The 17,510-nt window shown below is 36.0% G+C and overlaps 1 protein-coding gene across 1 annotated transcript in view; it reads right to left on the minus strand.

The window, feature by feature from the left end:
- The window catches only part of LOC128638086 (trans-1,2-dihydrobenzene-1,2-diol dehydrogenase), a 22,100-nt gene extending 5,298 nt beyond the window's left edge, over positions 1-16,802 (minus strand). The window contains exons 1-5 of the mRNA XM_053689948.1: positions 16,605-16,802; positions 12,825-12,936; positions 10,074-10,237; positions 9,132-9,384; positions 631-755 (exon numbers count right to left, since the gene is read on the minus strand). Coding sequence (XP_053545923.1) covers positions 631-755; positions 9,132-9,384; positions 10,074-10,237; positions 12,825-12,936; positions 16,605-16,694 — 744 coding nt within the window. The 5' untranslated portion in view covers positions 16,695-16,802. The remainder of the gene's footprint in view (positions 1-630; positions 756-9,131; positions 9,385-10,073; positions 10,238-12,824; positions 12,937-16,604) is intronic.
- Between the last annotated feature and the right edge of the window lie 708 nt (positions 16,803-17,510).

Here is a 17,510-nt window from a genome sequence, read left to right on the forward strand (position 1 = left end):
TGGAACACTACCATTGTAGTGCAATCCTTACTGTTACTGCAATTCTATATGGTAATACAGTCTCTTGTATATATTGCATTGTTTTCACATAAGTGTATTAACTCCCAGAAAATGTCATTCTGTGTTAGTAATTGTCTTTTATATTTTACATTGTATCTCTTTTAACTTATGTATCTGTTGTGATATTGTATGTGTAACATGGAAGCTCATTTATCAAGAAACATTCCTTGTGTGCGCATGCTCACTTGGCAATAGGACTATTCTGATTCTGAAGTTGTGTCTTGCTCAGAAGCCATGATACGTTGGTGCTCATTTGACTCCTAATATATTACAACATTTTATTATTACAAAGTAATGTAATTTTAAATAGAACATATGGAGATTAATTAAACTGAGACATATGCTTATAGTGAATGTATTTATATGGTAAGGAAGAACTGATGTGAGCGCAAAAAAGCCGAACTTAGAATACCGTGTGCACGTTCAAGTATTCCCCCATAGAAGTTAATGGAGCAAAAAAAAGGTGTGTGTGTGTGGGGGGGGGGGGGGGGGAACTAACACCCTACTCATGCGCAAACCCGGTAGCACATTCTCATGTGCATACATACATAAATACATAGAATCATATACCTGAATTATTCCTTTGGAGCCAGAAATGGCTGCTTGGTTTGGCAAGTTGGTCATAATTGTGCAAGTGAGGATAGCCTGGCGTTTTCCTGAGTACTTAAGGATAATGGTAACGGTTTCTTCAACACCTGTAAAAATGACTGATTAATATCACGTAATAAATGCATCAGAAATGTAGAGGATCCCTAGTCAAGTGTATAACCCGGTCACCAATTTATTTTAGTCACTACTTACCTCTTTGCAAATTCCTGCATTTGGCTCACACTTTTCTACTGAACAAAACATTCCTCTATATTTTCTTTCCTCATATCTATATACCTTTCTACTCAACTCCGGCACTGCTCTGCTAATCTACAGATTTAATTTCCTCTAACACATTTTTATTACTCTATATAAAATACGTATCTTGGCTTTCCACATGCCTGGAACTCTCTTGCATACATAGGGACTGATGATAAAAAGTTCACAAGCTACAACATGACAAACCTGGCTTGAAAATGGTCTGTCCCTATGAGGGGTGAGATGTCTACCATAGAAATAATAAGAAGTACACAGGAAGAAACCAGCGTATGTCTAACCATTAATATTACGCCTAATACAAATCAAAATATGCTGTTTTCAGTGCACAATCCCTTAAAATTGCTGTTATTTTTGTATGCATAGGTTTGCCTTTCAGAGTAATTAGTGTTTTGAATATTTTGATAAAAGCTTGCCACCTTTAAGTTGCGAAAACAAAACAAAACAGTGAGATCTGTAGTATGTAAATATAAATAATTATGCTGGGATTTGAGAGACAATTTCATACACACCCATGGAATGTCCATGTTCAGCTCATTTTACGAAAAATCAACAATTATGCTTTGTATTCCGTACTTATACGTACAAATTGGTTGGGGTTTTTTTGCGCATTTGTGTAAAATACAAATTTTGATGAACAATTTTGTTATGATTTTTGATGCACCTTAACAATACAATTGTTTACTGAGTATTTTTTGTGTGAATGGTTTAATTATTCATTTTTTTATGATTTTTAAAATTATGATTTTCATTGTGCACTTTAATGTATGTAACTCCTTCCCTTATGAAAATGCAGTATAAATCCCTTAGCAAGACATCCTGTTTTCAGGGTACAAAGTGGCTTCAGATCATTCCACCAGTGAAATAGAAATGCTAGTGACCATTCTTAAATAATCTTGTCAGCCCAGAGAGCTTTAGATCATTGTGCCCTAAGTGAGTCTCAAGATATAGAATAAAAAATAAAAAAGCAAGCAAACAAACTTTACAGGAGTCCAGTCCATTAGGCCCAATTCTGGCACATATTACACCTGACGTAGCCATCACACCCATAGCTTTCACTATGCATTCCCAATTTAAACAATATATTGCTATTTACAAACAAATTGCTCCACTCCCTCATTATTGCTTTTAGGAAGAGTGATCATTATTCTCATAACTTTCCAACTCAGTGATTAACACAATTTCTGTAATGTGATTATATATAAGGTAAGGTGGTACATTTTATTTATAAGTACATTGTTCTATTAATTTCAAGGAGAGAGGAAAAATAGTGGATACAGGCATTTAAATAAGAATTGCAAACAGTCACATTTAACAGCCAGTTTCAAACCTGCGATAGGTTCTTAGTCATGTCATGTGATGACTAAGAACTTATTGCAGGTTTGAAACGTTGTTTGCTTGCTATACTGATGGACCCTGAAGGAGAAGAATTAGAAATATTGGTATCTTACAGCGCTGCGTTTGGTGACCTCTTGCTCCTGTCTATAGTGGGTCCCCCAAGTACCCACTAGGTTAATAGAATATGAAAGAATGAATAGATAGGAGCGCCAAAAAATAGGCAGGGTCTTATGTGATTGATAATTGTAGTTCTGATGCTAGACCCTAGGTTGGGATAGCATATATTGGATGTTTAGAAAAAATCCCTATATGAAATCATGTGTCATAAGGATAGACTTAGAAATTGGGTATGATGTGTTTAACAAAGAATATTTATTACAATTTGCACAAAATATCGTATAATTAAAAGCAATTAGGTACAATACACAGAATATTATATAGTTAAAAGACAATTAAGTACATGGATCCATGTGGATAAAATCCTATTTCATATAAATGTGTCCTAAAATGATCTAAAAACGAATATGGCTGTCTGAATGTTAAAATATTTGTGAGTCTCACATATACAGTATGGTGGTGAGGTCGTACTGGTGAGTGACCTCTCTAGTATAATAGACACAAAAATTGTGTGAAAAAAGTGCAATAATACCAATATAACAAAAAATAGAATGAAAAAAGGGAATTGGTATAATGGACAAAGAAGTAAACGTTGTGATCAAAAGATATTTAAAAACAGTCTCCAAAGATGAGATCTACAAAAGCAGTTATAGTGAGCATGTGAATAAATACAAATAAGGATGTGATCCACAAAAACATATATGTGTATATCAAAACAAGTCGCAAAAAGCTATTTTATGAAAATATTGAAAAAATGCTGAAAAAAAACTTTTGTGAACAACAGGTGTGTACTCAAACTAGTTGGTGTGATTATAAAGTCATTGTTGGAGGTGTGGAAGTTCCTGGAATTCAGTCCATTTGGTATAATGGTCCTTTGAAGATCCTTTGTTTGTAATCCTAAAAAGCGTTAGAAGTCCTAAAAAATGTTTGAAGATCAAAGTGTAAAAATATAAAAATTGTGTAAAAGTGTGATCGATGTGTAGAAAAAATAAAATAGTAAAAAATGGTGGAAAAAGATAAGGATACTCTGGAAATTCCTCAAGACCTATAAATAGAAAATACTAACATAGTGTAATACTGTTTAGGTATTTTAGAATTAGTAGGAATAAAACTCACCATATATCTGTCAACGCGTTTCGGCCTGCCAAGGAGGCCTTTCTCAAGACTAATAAATGGTGTTGGTGAGCTAGAACTTATATACCCTTACTTGACCAATCATCTCTGTATTGGTGGCGCCAAAATTTTGCGCCAAAAAACGTCAAACCGGAAGTAGTGAACCGGAAGTGATTACATGTTTTACCGAATGTTTATTTCGTTTTTGTGGGTTTTTGACATCTTTTTCGATATCATTTTTTATTTAGGGGCAGTGATAATTGATTATCCCACATTGTCTCCCATTAGTGTTTCTTTATCCCCTGTTTCTACTTCTATTGCATTTGTCGGGTGTCGTAGTTTCTAAGGACCGGAAGAGCTTAGAGTGATGTGACTTCCGGTGTGGTTCCCTACAACCGGAAGTGTGAGAGGAGAGGGCTTCCGGTTTCTTCTAGATGTTTGCGTTATGTTTGCATTATGTCTGCTTAGCGATTAAAGGAATATGATCCATTCAGCCCACTTGATTCCTGTCAGTGTATATTTGCTGCCTATCTTATGTGTGTTTTATAGGTGTCAAAAGTGGCTATTTTAATTCCGAAAAAAACGGAAGATTTGTGGGCCAATTCACTTCCGGTACAGTTTCCTAAAGCCGGAAATGGAGAGCCGTATTCCGGTTTCTCCCGGGTATCTATCCCATGTTAGTGTAGTAAGAGATCAATTGGTCAAGACTATAACACATGATTCCATAGTTCTTGTGTGTATCAGATACAAGACATACCACCTAATTGTGTTTGGTACACAGTTAGTTGGTATGTGTCATTCTAGATCGTTACAATATATGCCTATTAATCTTAAATAAAAAATAATAACACATAAATACATGTTTTTTTAGTTTCAAAAACATTTTAAAAAATTGGCAATCTTTATATAGTCCATTTCTCCAATTACAATATCGTGGACTGGTGTATCCCCAAAAAAAAGGGTGAATTATTTCTCTTGAACTCCTCTATATTAACCTGCTCTATGTCAAAGGCAGAAAAAATTGGGTTGAGTGGGATTCTTACTATAGGTGTGTATTGATTATTTTCTATAGGTATTACATGATCTATTGTGTAGGATATTTGAGCGAAGGAGAGACTTATCTACCAATCTTGGAAATGTAATAAAATGTAATGAAATCACGCTAAATCAATTGGTGACTGTGTGGTGGATTATTCTATGTCTCTTATACTTTAGATAACCCAAAGGGATAATAAAATGAAAACGAAAGAAAAATGAAAAATAAAAATAAAAATAAAGAATTCCCATCAATGGGATGTTATTGGTCGCTCATTATTGGTGTCCTAGTGGAATACGGGACATTTTGTAAAAGAGTGTGTTTATGTGACCCAAAGGTAAGGGCATTGGAGCAAGAGGAGGCCTGCCAGCTAACGAGTATTAGGATGTAACATATGGGATAAATTCCTTTATAGTGATGTGACAGATGGGATATGGGACATTACAAAAGGTAATCAGAACTCAGAAGGTAAATGTGGTTAATTTGACAAAACATACTATCTACATGTTAGGTACGGTCTCTACATTTTAAGGAGAACTGTTAATTATGATTAATGTCAAATATGTTCTAGAGTTATCTGAAAGGGTGTGTATTCATCCTTTTTTGTGACCCATATTGGGGTCCATGTTCTTCGTCTTTGTATCTATATCTTTTGTATCCTCCTGTATCTGCTTTAAAGTGCAGAATTTTGTGAGGTTTTTGTCTTTCGTTTACTCCCATATATGTTTTGTGGTGGGGGAGTCCTTCTTCTGATTTCTTCTTTCCCTTGTTCCTTTCTGTTGTCATGCAGTCGGTTTCACATTAATATGGTTATGTGTTCACTTCAGGCTTAGGAGATGGGATAAGTCTTCCTTGTTATTTAGACCTTTTGGATAGAGACAATCAAGGTCAAAGATCCATCTCGACTCCGCAATTTTGTTATATTGGTATTATTGCACTTTTTTCACACAATTTTTGTGTCTATTATACTAGAGAGGTCACTCACCAGTACGACCTCACCACCATACTGTATATGTGAGACTCACAAATATTTTAACATTCAGACAGCCATATTCGTTTTTAGATCATTTTAGGACACATTTATATGAAATAGGATTTTATCCACATGGATCCATGTACTTAATTGTCTTTTAACTATATAATATTCTGTGTATTGTACCTAATTGCTTTTAATTATACGATATTTTGTGCAAATTGTAATAAATATTCTTTGTTAAACACATCATACCCAATTTCTAAGTCTATCCTTATGACACATGATTTCATATAAGGATTTTTTCTAAACATCCAATATATGCTATCCCAACCTAGGGTCTAGCATCAGAACTACAATTATCAATCACATAAGACCCTGCCTATTTTTTGGCGCTCCTATCTATTCATTCTTTCATACTGATGGACCCTGCCTTAAGAAAATGAAGGTCTTTTAAAAAAGATACTTGGTGGCTTGAAAATGTTATAGTTTGCAGTTCAGTGGAGACCTGGCTAGTCTCTTTCCTTGCCCCACTCAGGAAAGTGTGCTGTCATCCCTAGTGGATTAAGATTTAAATAAGAATAACAGGAATAGGTAATGATGTTCGCTAACTAGTACCAAGTTTCCCCTCGAGTTTCATGGTGACCTCTTTAGCACCCCCCCAATTTTTAAAGTTAGAATAACTATTGGCAGTGGCATCCCCACACATTTCTTCTTGGGGAGACTTCAACAGAAAAGGAGTTAACCAACCCGGCAACAGCCATCAGTTTTTCACATAAAAGGTTAAACAACCCTTTCAACTTTCATCACTTTGTCACAGTCTAGCCACTCCAGGCAAGCTTCTGACTTAGTTCAGTGGGTGCAAGGGTTAACAAAACACTCTCTAGTCTATACTAGATCCAGAAAATGCCCAATCTTCCCTTTATAATGCCACTCACACTAAAAAAAAATCTCTGCTGGAAATCCTAAGGAAAAACACACACTAACAGATTAAAAAACCCCAAAACACAATTTGGCAAAAATCAATCTAAAAAAAACACACTACTGTTATTACTAGTTTCTTTGGTAACGTAGTACATATATTAGACAAAGGCATAAACTTAATAAAGGAATATTTATTATGAACAAAAATAATGGTGCATTTATATAAAAAAAGGAATGAAACGAAATTACACACAAAACTCAGTGGCATTACTAGGGGGGTGCGGGCCTCCAGGGGGTGACACCACCAGAATTTTTTTTTTTTAAATATTATTGAAATTCAAAGAAATACAATGTAGAGATGCATAGATTTTATTATTAGAGGGGCCAGCATTTGTGAACATTAGTGGGACTGGGGAAGTTGTAGACACTTAATTTTTTTGCCCCTTGAGCCAGCGCTGCAATTTCCACAAATAGTTTTCCAGGCTGCTTTTGCTTGTTTGTACTTTGCTCCTCCCCTGCCTATTTTCACTATGAATGTTGTGGGCATGCCGTGGGGCTTGCGAAGTTGCGCTGCTAGCCTAAACCTGCCTGCCTATCTGTGCTCACTGATGTGTGGAGCAGTGGAGTCACTCACTACTGTGCTGTCTCTCTTAACGGGAACAGGGAAATCGTGAGGGGGATGCCTGGCACCTGACCGCATGACTGTCTTACACTGTCTCTAAAGTGAAGGAGCCATGTATGATGCCCATCAGACCGGTACGGTTACAGTACACTAAGTGCACACTGGAGAGGTAGGAGGGGAGGGTGAGCGGGGGTCTGTGGGTGGGCAGAGTGCAGAGGTGATTGGCCATAAGAAGCGGTAGGCACGCGGCCCGGGGCTGTGCACTGACAGATTTGGAACAGAGTCAGAGAGCAGAATTTTCATAGTTTGCGCGCCTAAACCTTTTCTTTAGTGCTCTGTTTATCTTTCATTTGATGCTCTGCTGAGCCGGGGAGCAGCTCTAGGCATGAGTTTTATAATTAATGCAGTGCAGTTTACATATTTTGTATGTGTGTGTGTCTGAGTGTTTGTGTGTGTGTGTGTCTAAGTTCTGTGTGGGTCTGAGGGTGTTTCCGAGTGTTTGTGTGTGCATCTGTGTGTGTTTTTAAGTGTGTCTGAGTGTTTCTATGTGTGTGTGCCTGTGTTTTTGTGTTTCTGCTATCTGGGGGGAGGGGGGTGACACCATAACTTACCGCACTGGGTGACACCAACCCTAGTGATGCCACTGACATAACTATCATTTAAAATAAAAAAGAGTAAAATAACCAAATCTAATAGTGTACTAGCTTAGATCTCTGATCCGAGGGAGCTTGTCAAGAAAGATGGTCACTTACGCTGTTCTCCGCAGCCCCCCATGTAGAATAACAATACTATTTTGCTGAAGTCACTATTAAATAAATTTTTTTCTAAGGTCAGGTTTCTGGCCAGGCCCCTTCCAGAGTGTGGGCAAGGACAGTAACCAACTCTTTTTATGGCAGGCTATAAACTAAATTGCAAGCCTTGGCTGAAGTTATAGGAAACCATTACAATTTATTTAGGTATATACTGAACATATACACTTATAATTAGTCCCATTGTAACACCATGAGGATTATTCTGATACCAATCATGACATGTCTGTCATATTTGGTCGCCAATAGCATAAGAAGGATTAATACATATCTTAAGATATCCTAGAGTGTCATCTCTACTTGACCTCAGGTCTGTGTCTTGATTGAGGACAAGGTCTTCTGTCACTCTTTGTTGACAGCTTGGGCCATAAAGGTCACGCTCCTGAGAAAAGTGAAACGCACCTTGTATCTGGTTCACCAGATGTTGGTAAAAATTATTCTTCCCAAAGTTTGATTGTTGTGAAAAGTAGCTGTAAACCGCAGACATTGAAATACAGGACACAAAAAGAAAAGAATGAAAAATGTAATACTGATATTCTAAAATCATAAGGTCTTCAAAACGGGCACATTTAGGAGGCCCACCTGTGATTTGTAGGCAGGGCTTTGAAGGGAGGTCAAGAATGGGTGTGCCGCAGGTGTGTCATGAGTGGGATCAGGCTGCCGGGGGTGCGGCCATCTGGAGCTGCCGTAGTGCCTGGGAGTGGTGGTGGGAAGCCACGTTTGGGGGGTGGGGGTTGCTAGTGCCCTTCTGTGGACACCTACAACTATTTATTATCATTTATTTGCACTTCTTCCTAGATATTTGACCATTTTTTCCGCTTAAAATAGTATTTTACATAATTAATATGATAGGATACCAAGAGAATTAAGTAAATTTGATAATAGAAGTAAAAGTCAAAATGTAACTTTTATGACTTTGAAAGAGTGCGTACTATTGAAAACAAATGACTTATGTTACATAAATTACCTCTCTTCCTTGATATTGTATGTTGAAACTGTGTTCCTTTCCATGAGTACACACGTAGAAAGGTTCAAGAGTGTCTAGAGCCTTATATGGCACCAGTGTTTGCAACAATGTTTGTAACAATGTTATACATATAGAGAGCTCAAAAGTACATTTGACAAAAAAAAGCAAATGGAAAATATGTTTTTATTGTATGCACTACCTTAATCACAAAAGTTTCATTTCACTTGCATTTTCTGTTAAAGTTGTCTTGGATACACTTTATGTTTGTGCTACTAATGGTTTGTGATAAGTGATATTTGAAAACTTACCGGTCTCATGGAGGAAACCTTTAGCTGTCACAGACTCAGGTACCTCCCCATTGAAGACCATCAATGCAAACTGTATACAGTAGCAGCCAATGTCCAACAGGGCTCCTCCTCCAAGTTCTTTCTGCACCACTCGTTGAACATTCTGCAGGTCATAACCAAATTCGGCCCTTACTACCTTCACATCCCCAATAGCGTTCTGGGATAAGAGGGTTCGTATTTGCTCATAAGCAGGAAAGAAACGGCTCCACAAAGCCTGCACACCAGTGATAGAACAACAAATGGTTTAAGAACATTTACAATATAACTAATAAAGCTGTATAAACAACTACTCAGTTTGGTACGAATATATCCTCTGGATATGTAAGGTTTTAAACAAAGTTAGCACATAATGCACTGATGGGAGCTAGCTCAACACATCTGGTAAGACAAAGACAAGAAGCATATGTGCATAGTCATCACTAGCTAGCTCCCAGTAGTGCACTGCTACTTCTGAGCCTACCTAGGTATGCCTTTTAACAAAGTATACTAAGAGAACAAAGAATTTGATAATATAAGTAATTGAACATAACTGAGAAATTGTAAAGTTTCTTCAAATGGTTTATCTTAACCATGAAAAAGAATGTTAACTTTCCTGTCCCTTTAAGATAGACTTTTGACCATTTAATGTACGTGTATTATTGTGTTTTTTTCACCAGTATCACATTGCTATCAGCCACTGCATTGCAATTGTACACAAACATACATATCGTGGTAGATTAAGATTATATATCATTTTAAACATATTTTATTTATTTTTATGCAGAAATATTTTAACATCTTCTAATACTGCTGTTTCATATTTACATCTATTAATATTGTTCAGTCTATCTTTCCTTTTAGATATAACCCCATTGTTCTTTAATTATAAATCATACAATATAAAATATCAACAAAGGCACATACCTCCATTAAAAATACATTATGTTCCTTAGCGGCTGAGATGAGCTCTCTGACTTCTCCAGAATTCATGGCCAGTGGTTTTTCACAAAGGACATTTTTCCCATTCTGCATGAACATCAACACCACATCCCGATGGACAGTATGCAGTGCCCCAACATAGATAATATCTGCAAAGCAATAACACAGTATAACTCATATCATTGTAAAATGCTAGCATTGGAAAATTAGTTGAATGACTATGGATTTCACCTGTGTTTTGTGCCTCTAGAGCACTGGTTTTCAAACCTGTCTTTGGACCTCCCTAACAGGTCAGATTTTCAGGATCACCTTGAGTGAGAGCAGCTGATTATTTCACCTGTGCTACGGTTCAGATATCCTCAAAATCTGGCCTGTTATGGAGACTTGAGGACAGGTTTAAAAAACCAGTGCTCTACACATTAAATTAAAAGGACATGAGACCCACATTTTTTCTTTAATGATTGAGAAAGAGAATGCTATTTTAAACATCTTTCTAATGTACTTCTATTATCTAATTTGTTTTATTCTCTTGATATTCTTTGCTGAAAAGCATATCTAGATTGCTTTTTAGATTGGTTGCTGCACATAGAAGCCTCGTGTGATTGGCTCACCATGTGCATTGCTTTTTCTTCAACTAAGGATATCTAAAAAATGAAGCAAAATAAATAATGGAAGTAAATTGTAATGTTGTTTAAATTTCTATTCTCTATCTGAATCATGAAAGAAAGATTTTGGGTTTAGTGGCCCTTTAACCCCCAGCAATGCCAACATTTTGTGACTCATTTGTTTTCCTATCAATATCTTTTTCTATGTTGCTTTTAGCTTAATTCAATCTCTCTATCTTTATCATCTGCCTGAAAATGCTACTACTGCTTGGAGGTATCAGGTTGCTACTGTTTCTGGTCACATGATTTATGTAGGAAACAGTACTAAGCAACAGTCAGTCATCGTGTTAACGGGAGCAAAATATAGCAAAAAAAAAAAAGGTATAATGACTCTTTTGAGGTTTGAATGTATAACAATACTGATTTTGCTGGGCTACACACTATTGTTAGGGTGAAGCTATGGGTTGGTTAACCCCCTTTTAATAACACATAATTTATGCTACAATGACTCTTTACATTATCACTATTTAATTTAACTCTTACCACAGAATTGTGAAAAGGTAATATTTAAATTGTGAAAAGGGAATATTTAAAGATTTCCCTTATTTCTCCTGTTTGTATAATCTGTCTTCATATACAGGGAAGGGAGGAGTGTTTGCTATACTTGTTTTCCCAGATCCTTTAAGTGGGTGTCCCAGCCTAACCCCATCAACAGTGCTAAACTGGAAGCTTTTAAGACGTTTTTAAAAGGTTTTATACTGGATTTTTAGATCAGTATCTGTGCATCATATTCTTTATAGTAGTTTCTATTACATGGAGTTATATGAAAATTGGTGTACAGTGTCCCTTTAAGGAGGCATGTCCCTCTTTACCAACAGACCTGGACTGATCATAGGGCATACAGCGCATTTGCCCTGCATGATCACCAGCATGATTATTTGTGTATAATGCAGGGCCAGCCCTTGGACAGGGATGTAACTACAGGGGTCTCAGTTAAGAATGGGCCCACACATCTAGGGGCCCCTTCTGCCCTTCAGTTAGGCTCCACCTACATCATGTCTGGCCCCTCTGTGTTCCCATCCACCAGCAAAAGATAAATCATAGGATATTAAAAGTGTATGAATTTGCCTTTATGGTTGCAAGGTTTCCAAGATGGCTGCCACAGTGTTGTTATACTGGAAAAGCTGCCACATATTGGTACAGCAAGGCTGCACAAATGCATATTTTCTGGTGTGGGCTAACCAAAGAGGAGGGAAGACTGTCACAGAGCAGCACCTCCTCTTGATGGTACCTGTTTAATTTATGTCTCTGTGTGTTATGTCTCTGTGTGTTATGTCTCTGTGTGTTATGTCTCTGTGTGTTATGTCTCTGTGTGTTATGTCTCTGTGTGTTATGTCTCTGTGTGTTATGTCTCTGTGTGTTATGTCTCTGTGTGTTATGTCTCTGTGTGTTATGTCTCTGTGTGTTATGTCTCTGTGTGTTATGTCTCTGTGTGTTATGTCTCTGTGTGTTATGTCTCTGTGTGTTATGTCTCTGTGTGTTATGTCTCTGTGTGTTATGTCTCTGTGTGTTATTTTCCTTTGATGGGCAACATCCATGAGATGAAAAGTGCTAACATTTATTTAAATGTGAACTTCAATAGCTCCTTTTTTTATTACATTTCTATTTATTTTTAATGACAACCGATTAAAAAATACAGGGACAGGAGGGTTTTACAAACTTTAAATGTTTTTGTAAATCCTATTAGCAAATTATTATACTTGTCAGTTTTGGGGTATTGTTCAATAACAAAAGGGAAAGGAGTGGGCTGCTCAGCCTTAAAATACCTGGTACTATTTTTGGTCCCAGTCAATCCTTGTTTACCAGTACAAATGGAAGTTGTTCTTACCAGACAGTGCACATGTATACCGCAGTATCCTTCGTGCACATATATGTATTTTCTAGTAGTTTCAATATTCATTTAAATAACATCTACTTAAGCTTACTACATGTTTAATTGCTGCTCTTTCATTCATTGGCATGATGAGTTGCTACCCATGTCCTGTTAACTACAACTGTATTTAAAGGGACATTAAACTCAAAACTTTAAATGTATACAATGTGACTGTTAAAGGTTAACACTGCTTCTCACCAATATTGGGATCCTTAGCAAGTTCCTCATATGAACCATACACCTTTGGTATGTTATGGCTGGTAGCAAAGTCTTTAGCACGATTTAGATCTCTAGCTGCCACCGCTACTGCCTGTGGATTATAAAATACATACATATAAATATATATCTGATGGAATTTAGAGGAAACAGCTAAGCTTGTACATTTCTTTTATGGACATGAAAATAAATATTTTTGCCGTCTATCTGGAGGAAATCAGAGCTTATAAGAAAAAGCAAATTATGTTTTCCTATTAATATTATATTCATTTTATATTAGTGAAATCCAGAAACTCATGCAAGATTCTACTAATCATTCCACTCAAATTTTACATTAGTTAAATATGAACAAAGGTTCTTAATCCCTCAAATACAAGTAATATTCCAATTAAAAGACATTAAAGGGATAGTTCTTTCATGATCCAGACACAGCATGCAGTTTTAAGCAACTTTCTAATTTACTCCTATTATCAAATTTTCTTCATTCTCTTGGTATCTTTCAGCTCTATCTGAATCCTGAAAGTTATAAAGTGTCCCTTTAAACTGTGTAAGAATTATGCTTTTTCCCACTCTCCGTAGAGAGGACAAAAAAGCAAATATTGCAGCATTTTGAAAACACAGGTGACAGATTTCGCTGTTTTAGCCCCTCTAGGGAGCGTGGGATAAAACTAAAATGTTTTACACACACACAAAAAAGAGTTATTTAAAGCCTCTCAATAAACGAGAGGTCCATTACAAAAATCTAAATTAAAGATGAGACAGAAAATATATTTGACTTCAGCATTATTATAGATACGTAACCCAAGACCTTAAAGGGACAGTCTAGGCCAAAATAAACTTTCATGATTCAGATAGGGCACGTCATTTTAAACAATTTTCCAATTTACTTTTATCACCAATTTTGCTTTGTTCTCTTGGTATTCTTAGTTGAAAGCTTAACCTAGGAGGTTCATATGCTAATTTCTTAGACCTTGAAGCCCACCTCTTTTCAGATTGCATTTTAACAGTTTTTCACACTAGAGGGTCTTAGTTCACGTATTTCATATAGATAACACTGTGCTCGTGCACGTGAAGCTATCTGGAAACAGGCACTGATTGGCTAGACTGCAAGTCTGTCAAAAGAACTGAAAAAAGGGGCAGTTTGCAGAGGCTTAGATACAAGATAATCACAGAGGTTAAAAGTATATTATTATAACTGTGTTGGTTATGCAAAACTGGGGAATGGGTAATAAAGGGATTATCGATCTTTTAAAACAATAAACATTCTGGTGTAGACTGTCCCTTTAATGAAGTCATACACTTTAAAGGGACAGTCTACACCAGAATTTTAATTGTTTTATAAGATAGATAATCCCTTTATTTCCCATTCCCTATTTTGCATAACCAACACAGTTATATTAATACACTTTTTACCTCTGTGATTATCTTGTATCTAAGCCTCTGCAAACTGCCCCCTTATTTCAGTTCTTTTTACAGACTTGCATTGTAGCCAATCAGTGCTGACTCCTAGGTAACTCCACGTGCGTGAGCACAGTGTTATCTATATGACACACATGAACTAACACCCTCTAGAGGTGAAAAACTGTAAAAATCCATTCAGTTAAGAGGTGGCCTTTAAGGTCTAAGAAATTAACATATGAACCTCCTAGGTTTAGCTTTCAACTTAGAATACCAAGAGGACAAAGCAAAATAGATGATAAATTTATATTGGAAAGTTGTTTAAAATGACGTGCCCTATCTGAATAATAAAAGTTTATTTTTGACTAGACTGTCCCTTTAAAATAACAGTAAACTCAAAATTAAACTTTCATGATTCAGAGAGAGCATGCAATTTTAAACAACTTTCCAATGTATTTATATTATCTAATTTGCTTTGTTCTCTTGGTATCATTTTGTTGAAAATTAAACCTAGGTAGGTTCAGGAGCAGCAATGCACTACTGGGAGCTAGATGTCGATTGGTGGCTGCACATAAATGCCTCTTTACATTGGCTCACCTGATGTATTCAGTAGTGCATCACTTCTCTTTTAACAAAGAATACAAAGAGAATGATGCAAATTTGATCATAGAAGAAAAACTTTTAAAGGGCTGTCTTGATTGTTCTATTGCCATTGATTTGATTAAGGCAGCAGCTGAGTATATGCTTATTATGTTGTACCTCTATTTGTACTGATAACAAGGTGCATTTACTTAGAGCACACTAGTTAATATAAGTAGCATTCAAACAGCCAGTGCATTAAAAAAAAAGGAGACTTACCTATCTTTTAAAAAAATATTTTACATTTACTGTCCCTTATTTAAAGGGACACTGAACCCAAATTTTATCTTTCATGATTCAGATAGCGCATGTCATTTTAAGCAACTTTCTAATTTACTCCTATTATTACTTTTTCTTCATTCTCTTGCTAACTTTATTTGAAAAGCAAGAATGTAAGTTTAGAAGCCAGCCCATTTTTTTGTTCACAACCTGGGTTGTGCTTGCTGATTGGTGGCTAAATGCTGTCCAAGGTTCTGAATCAAAAATTGTCTGGCTCCTTAGCTTAGATGCCTTCTTTTTCAAATAAAGATAACAAGAGAATGAAGAAAAATTGATAATAGGAATAAATTAGAAAGTTGCTTAAAATTGCATGCTCTATCTGAATCATGAAAGAAAAAAATTTGGGTTTAGTATCCCTTTAATTCTCTCTGTATCATTTGTTAAAGAGCATACTTAGGTACATCATGTGCACACTATATATTAGCAATTTTAAAAGAATACTTTTGAGCACTAGGTGGCAGCAGTGTGTGCACAATGTATAAAACTATTAAAAGCATTCTTGCATAACTGATGTCATATAGTGTACCAGATGTGTGCACGTTCATGAGCTTACTTTTAACAAAGGATAACAAATTAAATGTTGTAAAAGAAGTATATTGGAAAGTGTTTGTAAAAATTGTTCACTTTATCTTAATCATGAAACAAATGGGTTTAATTTCTCTTTAAAGGGATAGTCAACACCAAAATTGTTATTGTTTAAAAAGATAGATAACGCCTTTACTAACCATTCCCCAGCTTTGCACAACCAACATTGTTATATTAATATTCTTTATAACCTCTAAACCTCTTAATTTCTTCCTGTTTCTAAGCCACTAAAGGCAGCCTCTTATCACATGCTTTTTTAGTAGCTTTTCACAACAGGGGAGTGCTAGTTCATGTGAGCCATATAGATAAAATTGTACTAACGCCCGTGGGTTGTGGCAGACACTGCACTAATTTGATAAAATGCAAGTAAATAGATAATAAATAAAAAGTCATGTGATCAGGTTCCTATCAAAAACGGTTTAGATACAAGGTAATCACAGAGGTAAAAAGTGTATTAATATAACCATGTTAGCTGTGCAAAACTGGGGAATGGGTAATAAAGGGATTATCTATCTTTTTAAACAATAAAACATTTTGAGTTGAGGCTGCCCATATTGCCGCTTTAAAAAGAGACACATATGAAAAATACATATGTCAGGGTTCTTATAACAGAACATGATTCAAAGCATTTCTTTAAATAGCCCTGACATATGTATTTTTCATATGTGTCCCTTTTTAAAGCGGCAATATGGTCAGCCTCTTTAAGTAAGACCCCATACATACATATAAATCTCTGTATTCATTGTCATACTGTTCCAGGATGTATAAGAAGGAATTCTGGTTCAGTCACCAGTAATCAGCCATGAAATGTTTAGCAGCACCCACTTCATTCTCTGTGCCAGTTTTAGCTACTGCACTCACCTGATGATCTTCTGCTGGCAAAGTCCCCAGGGCCCCCATGAAGTCTTGGCTGATTTTTCCCACAGAACAGATGCCCCATTTAGTTGCCATAACCTTAAAAAAGAAAAAAGAAAGCTTCTAAACAAATCTAGAAAGAACAAGAAACAGTGAGTTAGTGCCTCAGTTTTTTGCAGCGTGCACGTTGCAGGAAAAGGGGGAGTGTCTAATTTGTTGTGAAAGTAAAATACTGCTGACAAGAATTCTACCTCACTGACCTGTATTCTTTAGAACAAGATTTTTTTTTCTTTATTAACAGAACAATTATTTCCACTAGGATGCCACTAGATGGCAGTGTTATCTCGGCTGCATCTGCAGAAAAGACCTGGGATGGTCTGAGAGACAGTTATTTGGTTTTGCGGAATTCAAATGGACGTTAAAGGGACATTTTAAGCAACTTTCTAATTTACTCCTATTATCAATTTTTATTTGTTATCTTGCTATCTATTTTAAAAGCATGAATGTAAATCTTAGCAGCCAGCCTATTTTAGGTTCAGTACCATGGATAGTGCTTGTTTATTGGAGGCTTACATTTACCCACCAATAAGCAAGCATAACCCAGGTTCTCAACCAAAAATGGTCCGGCTCCTACGCATCACATTCCTGCTTTTTAAATAGAGATAGCAAGAGAACAAAGAAAAATTGATAATAGGAGTAAATTAGAAAGTTGCTTAAAATTGCATGCTCTATCTGAATCATGAAAGAAAAAAATTGGATTTAGTGTCCCTTTAAATGAATATTAAACAGTGCTCCTTTGGTAAAAACAAATATGTTAAATCAAAGTAAATATAAAAAGAAAAAAGATTGTGTAAAAAAACAGCATATAACTTACATGTTTTCTTGCAAATTAGTACTTAAACACTGGGGGTG

Source organism: Bombina bombina, chromosome 8 (genome assembly GCF_027579735.1).
Source record: "Bombina bombina isolate aBomBom1 chromosome 8, aBomBom1.pri, whole genome shotgun sequence".
In the NCBI taxonomy this organism is placed as follows: Eukaryota; Metazoa; Chordata; class Amphibia; order Anura; family Bombinatoridae; genus Bombina; species Bombina bombina.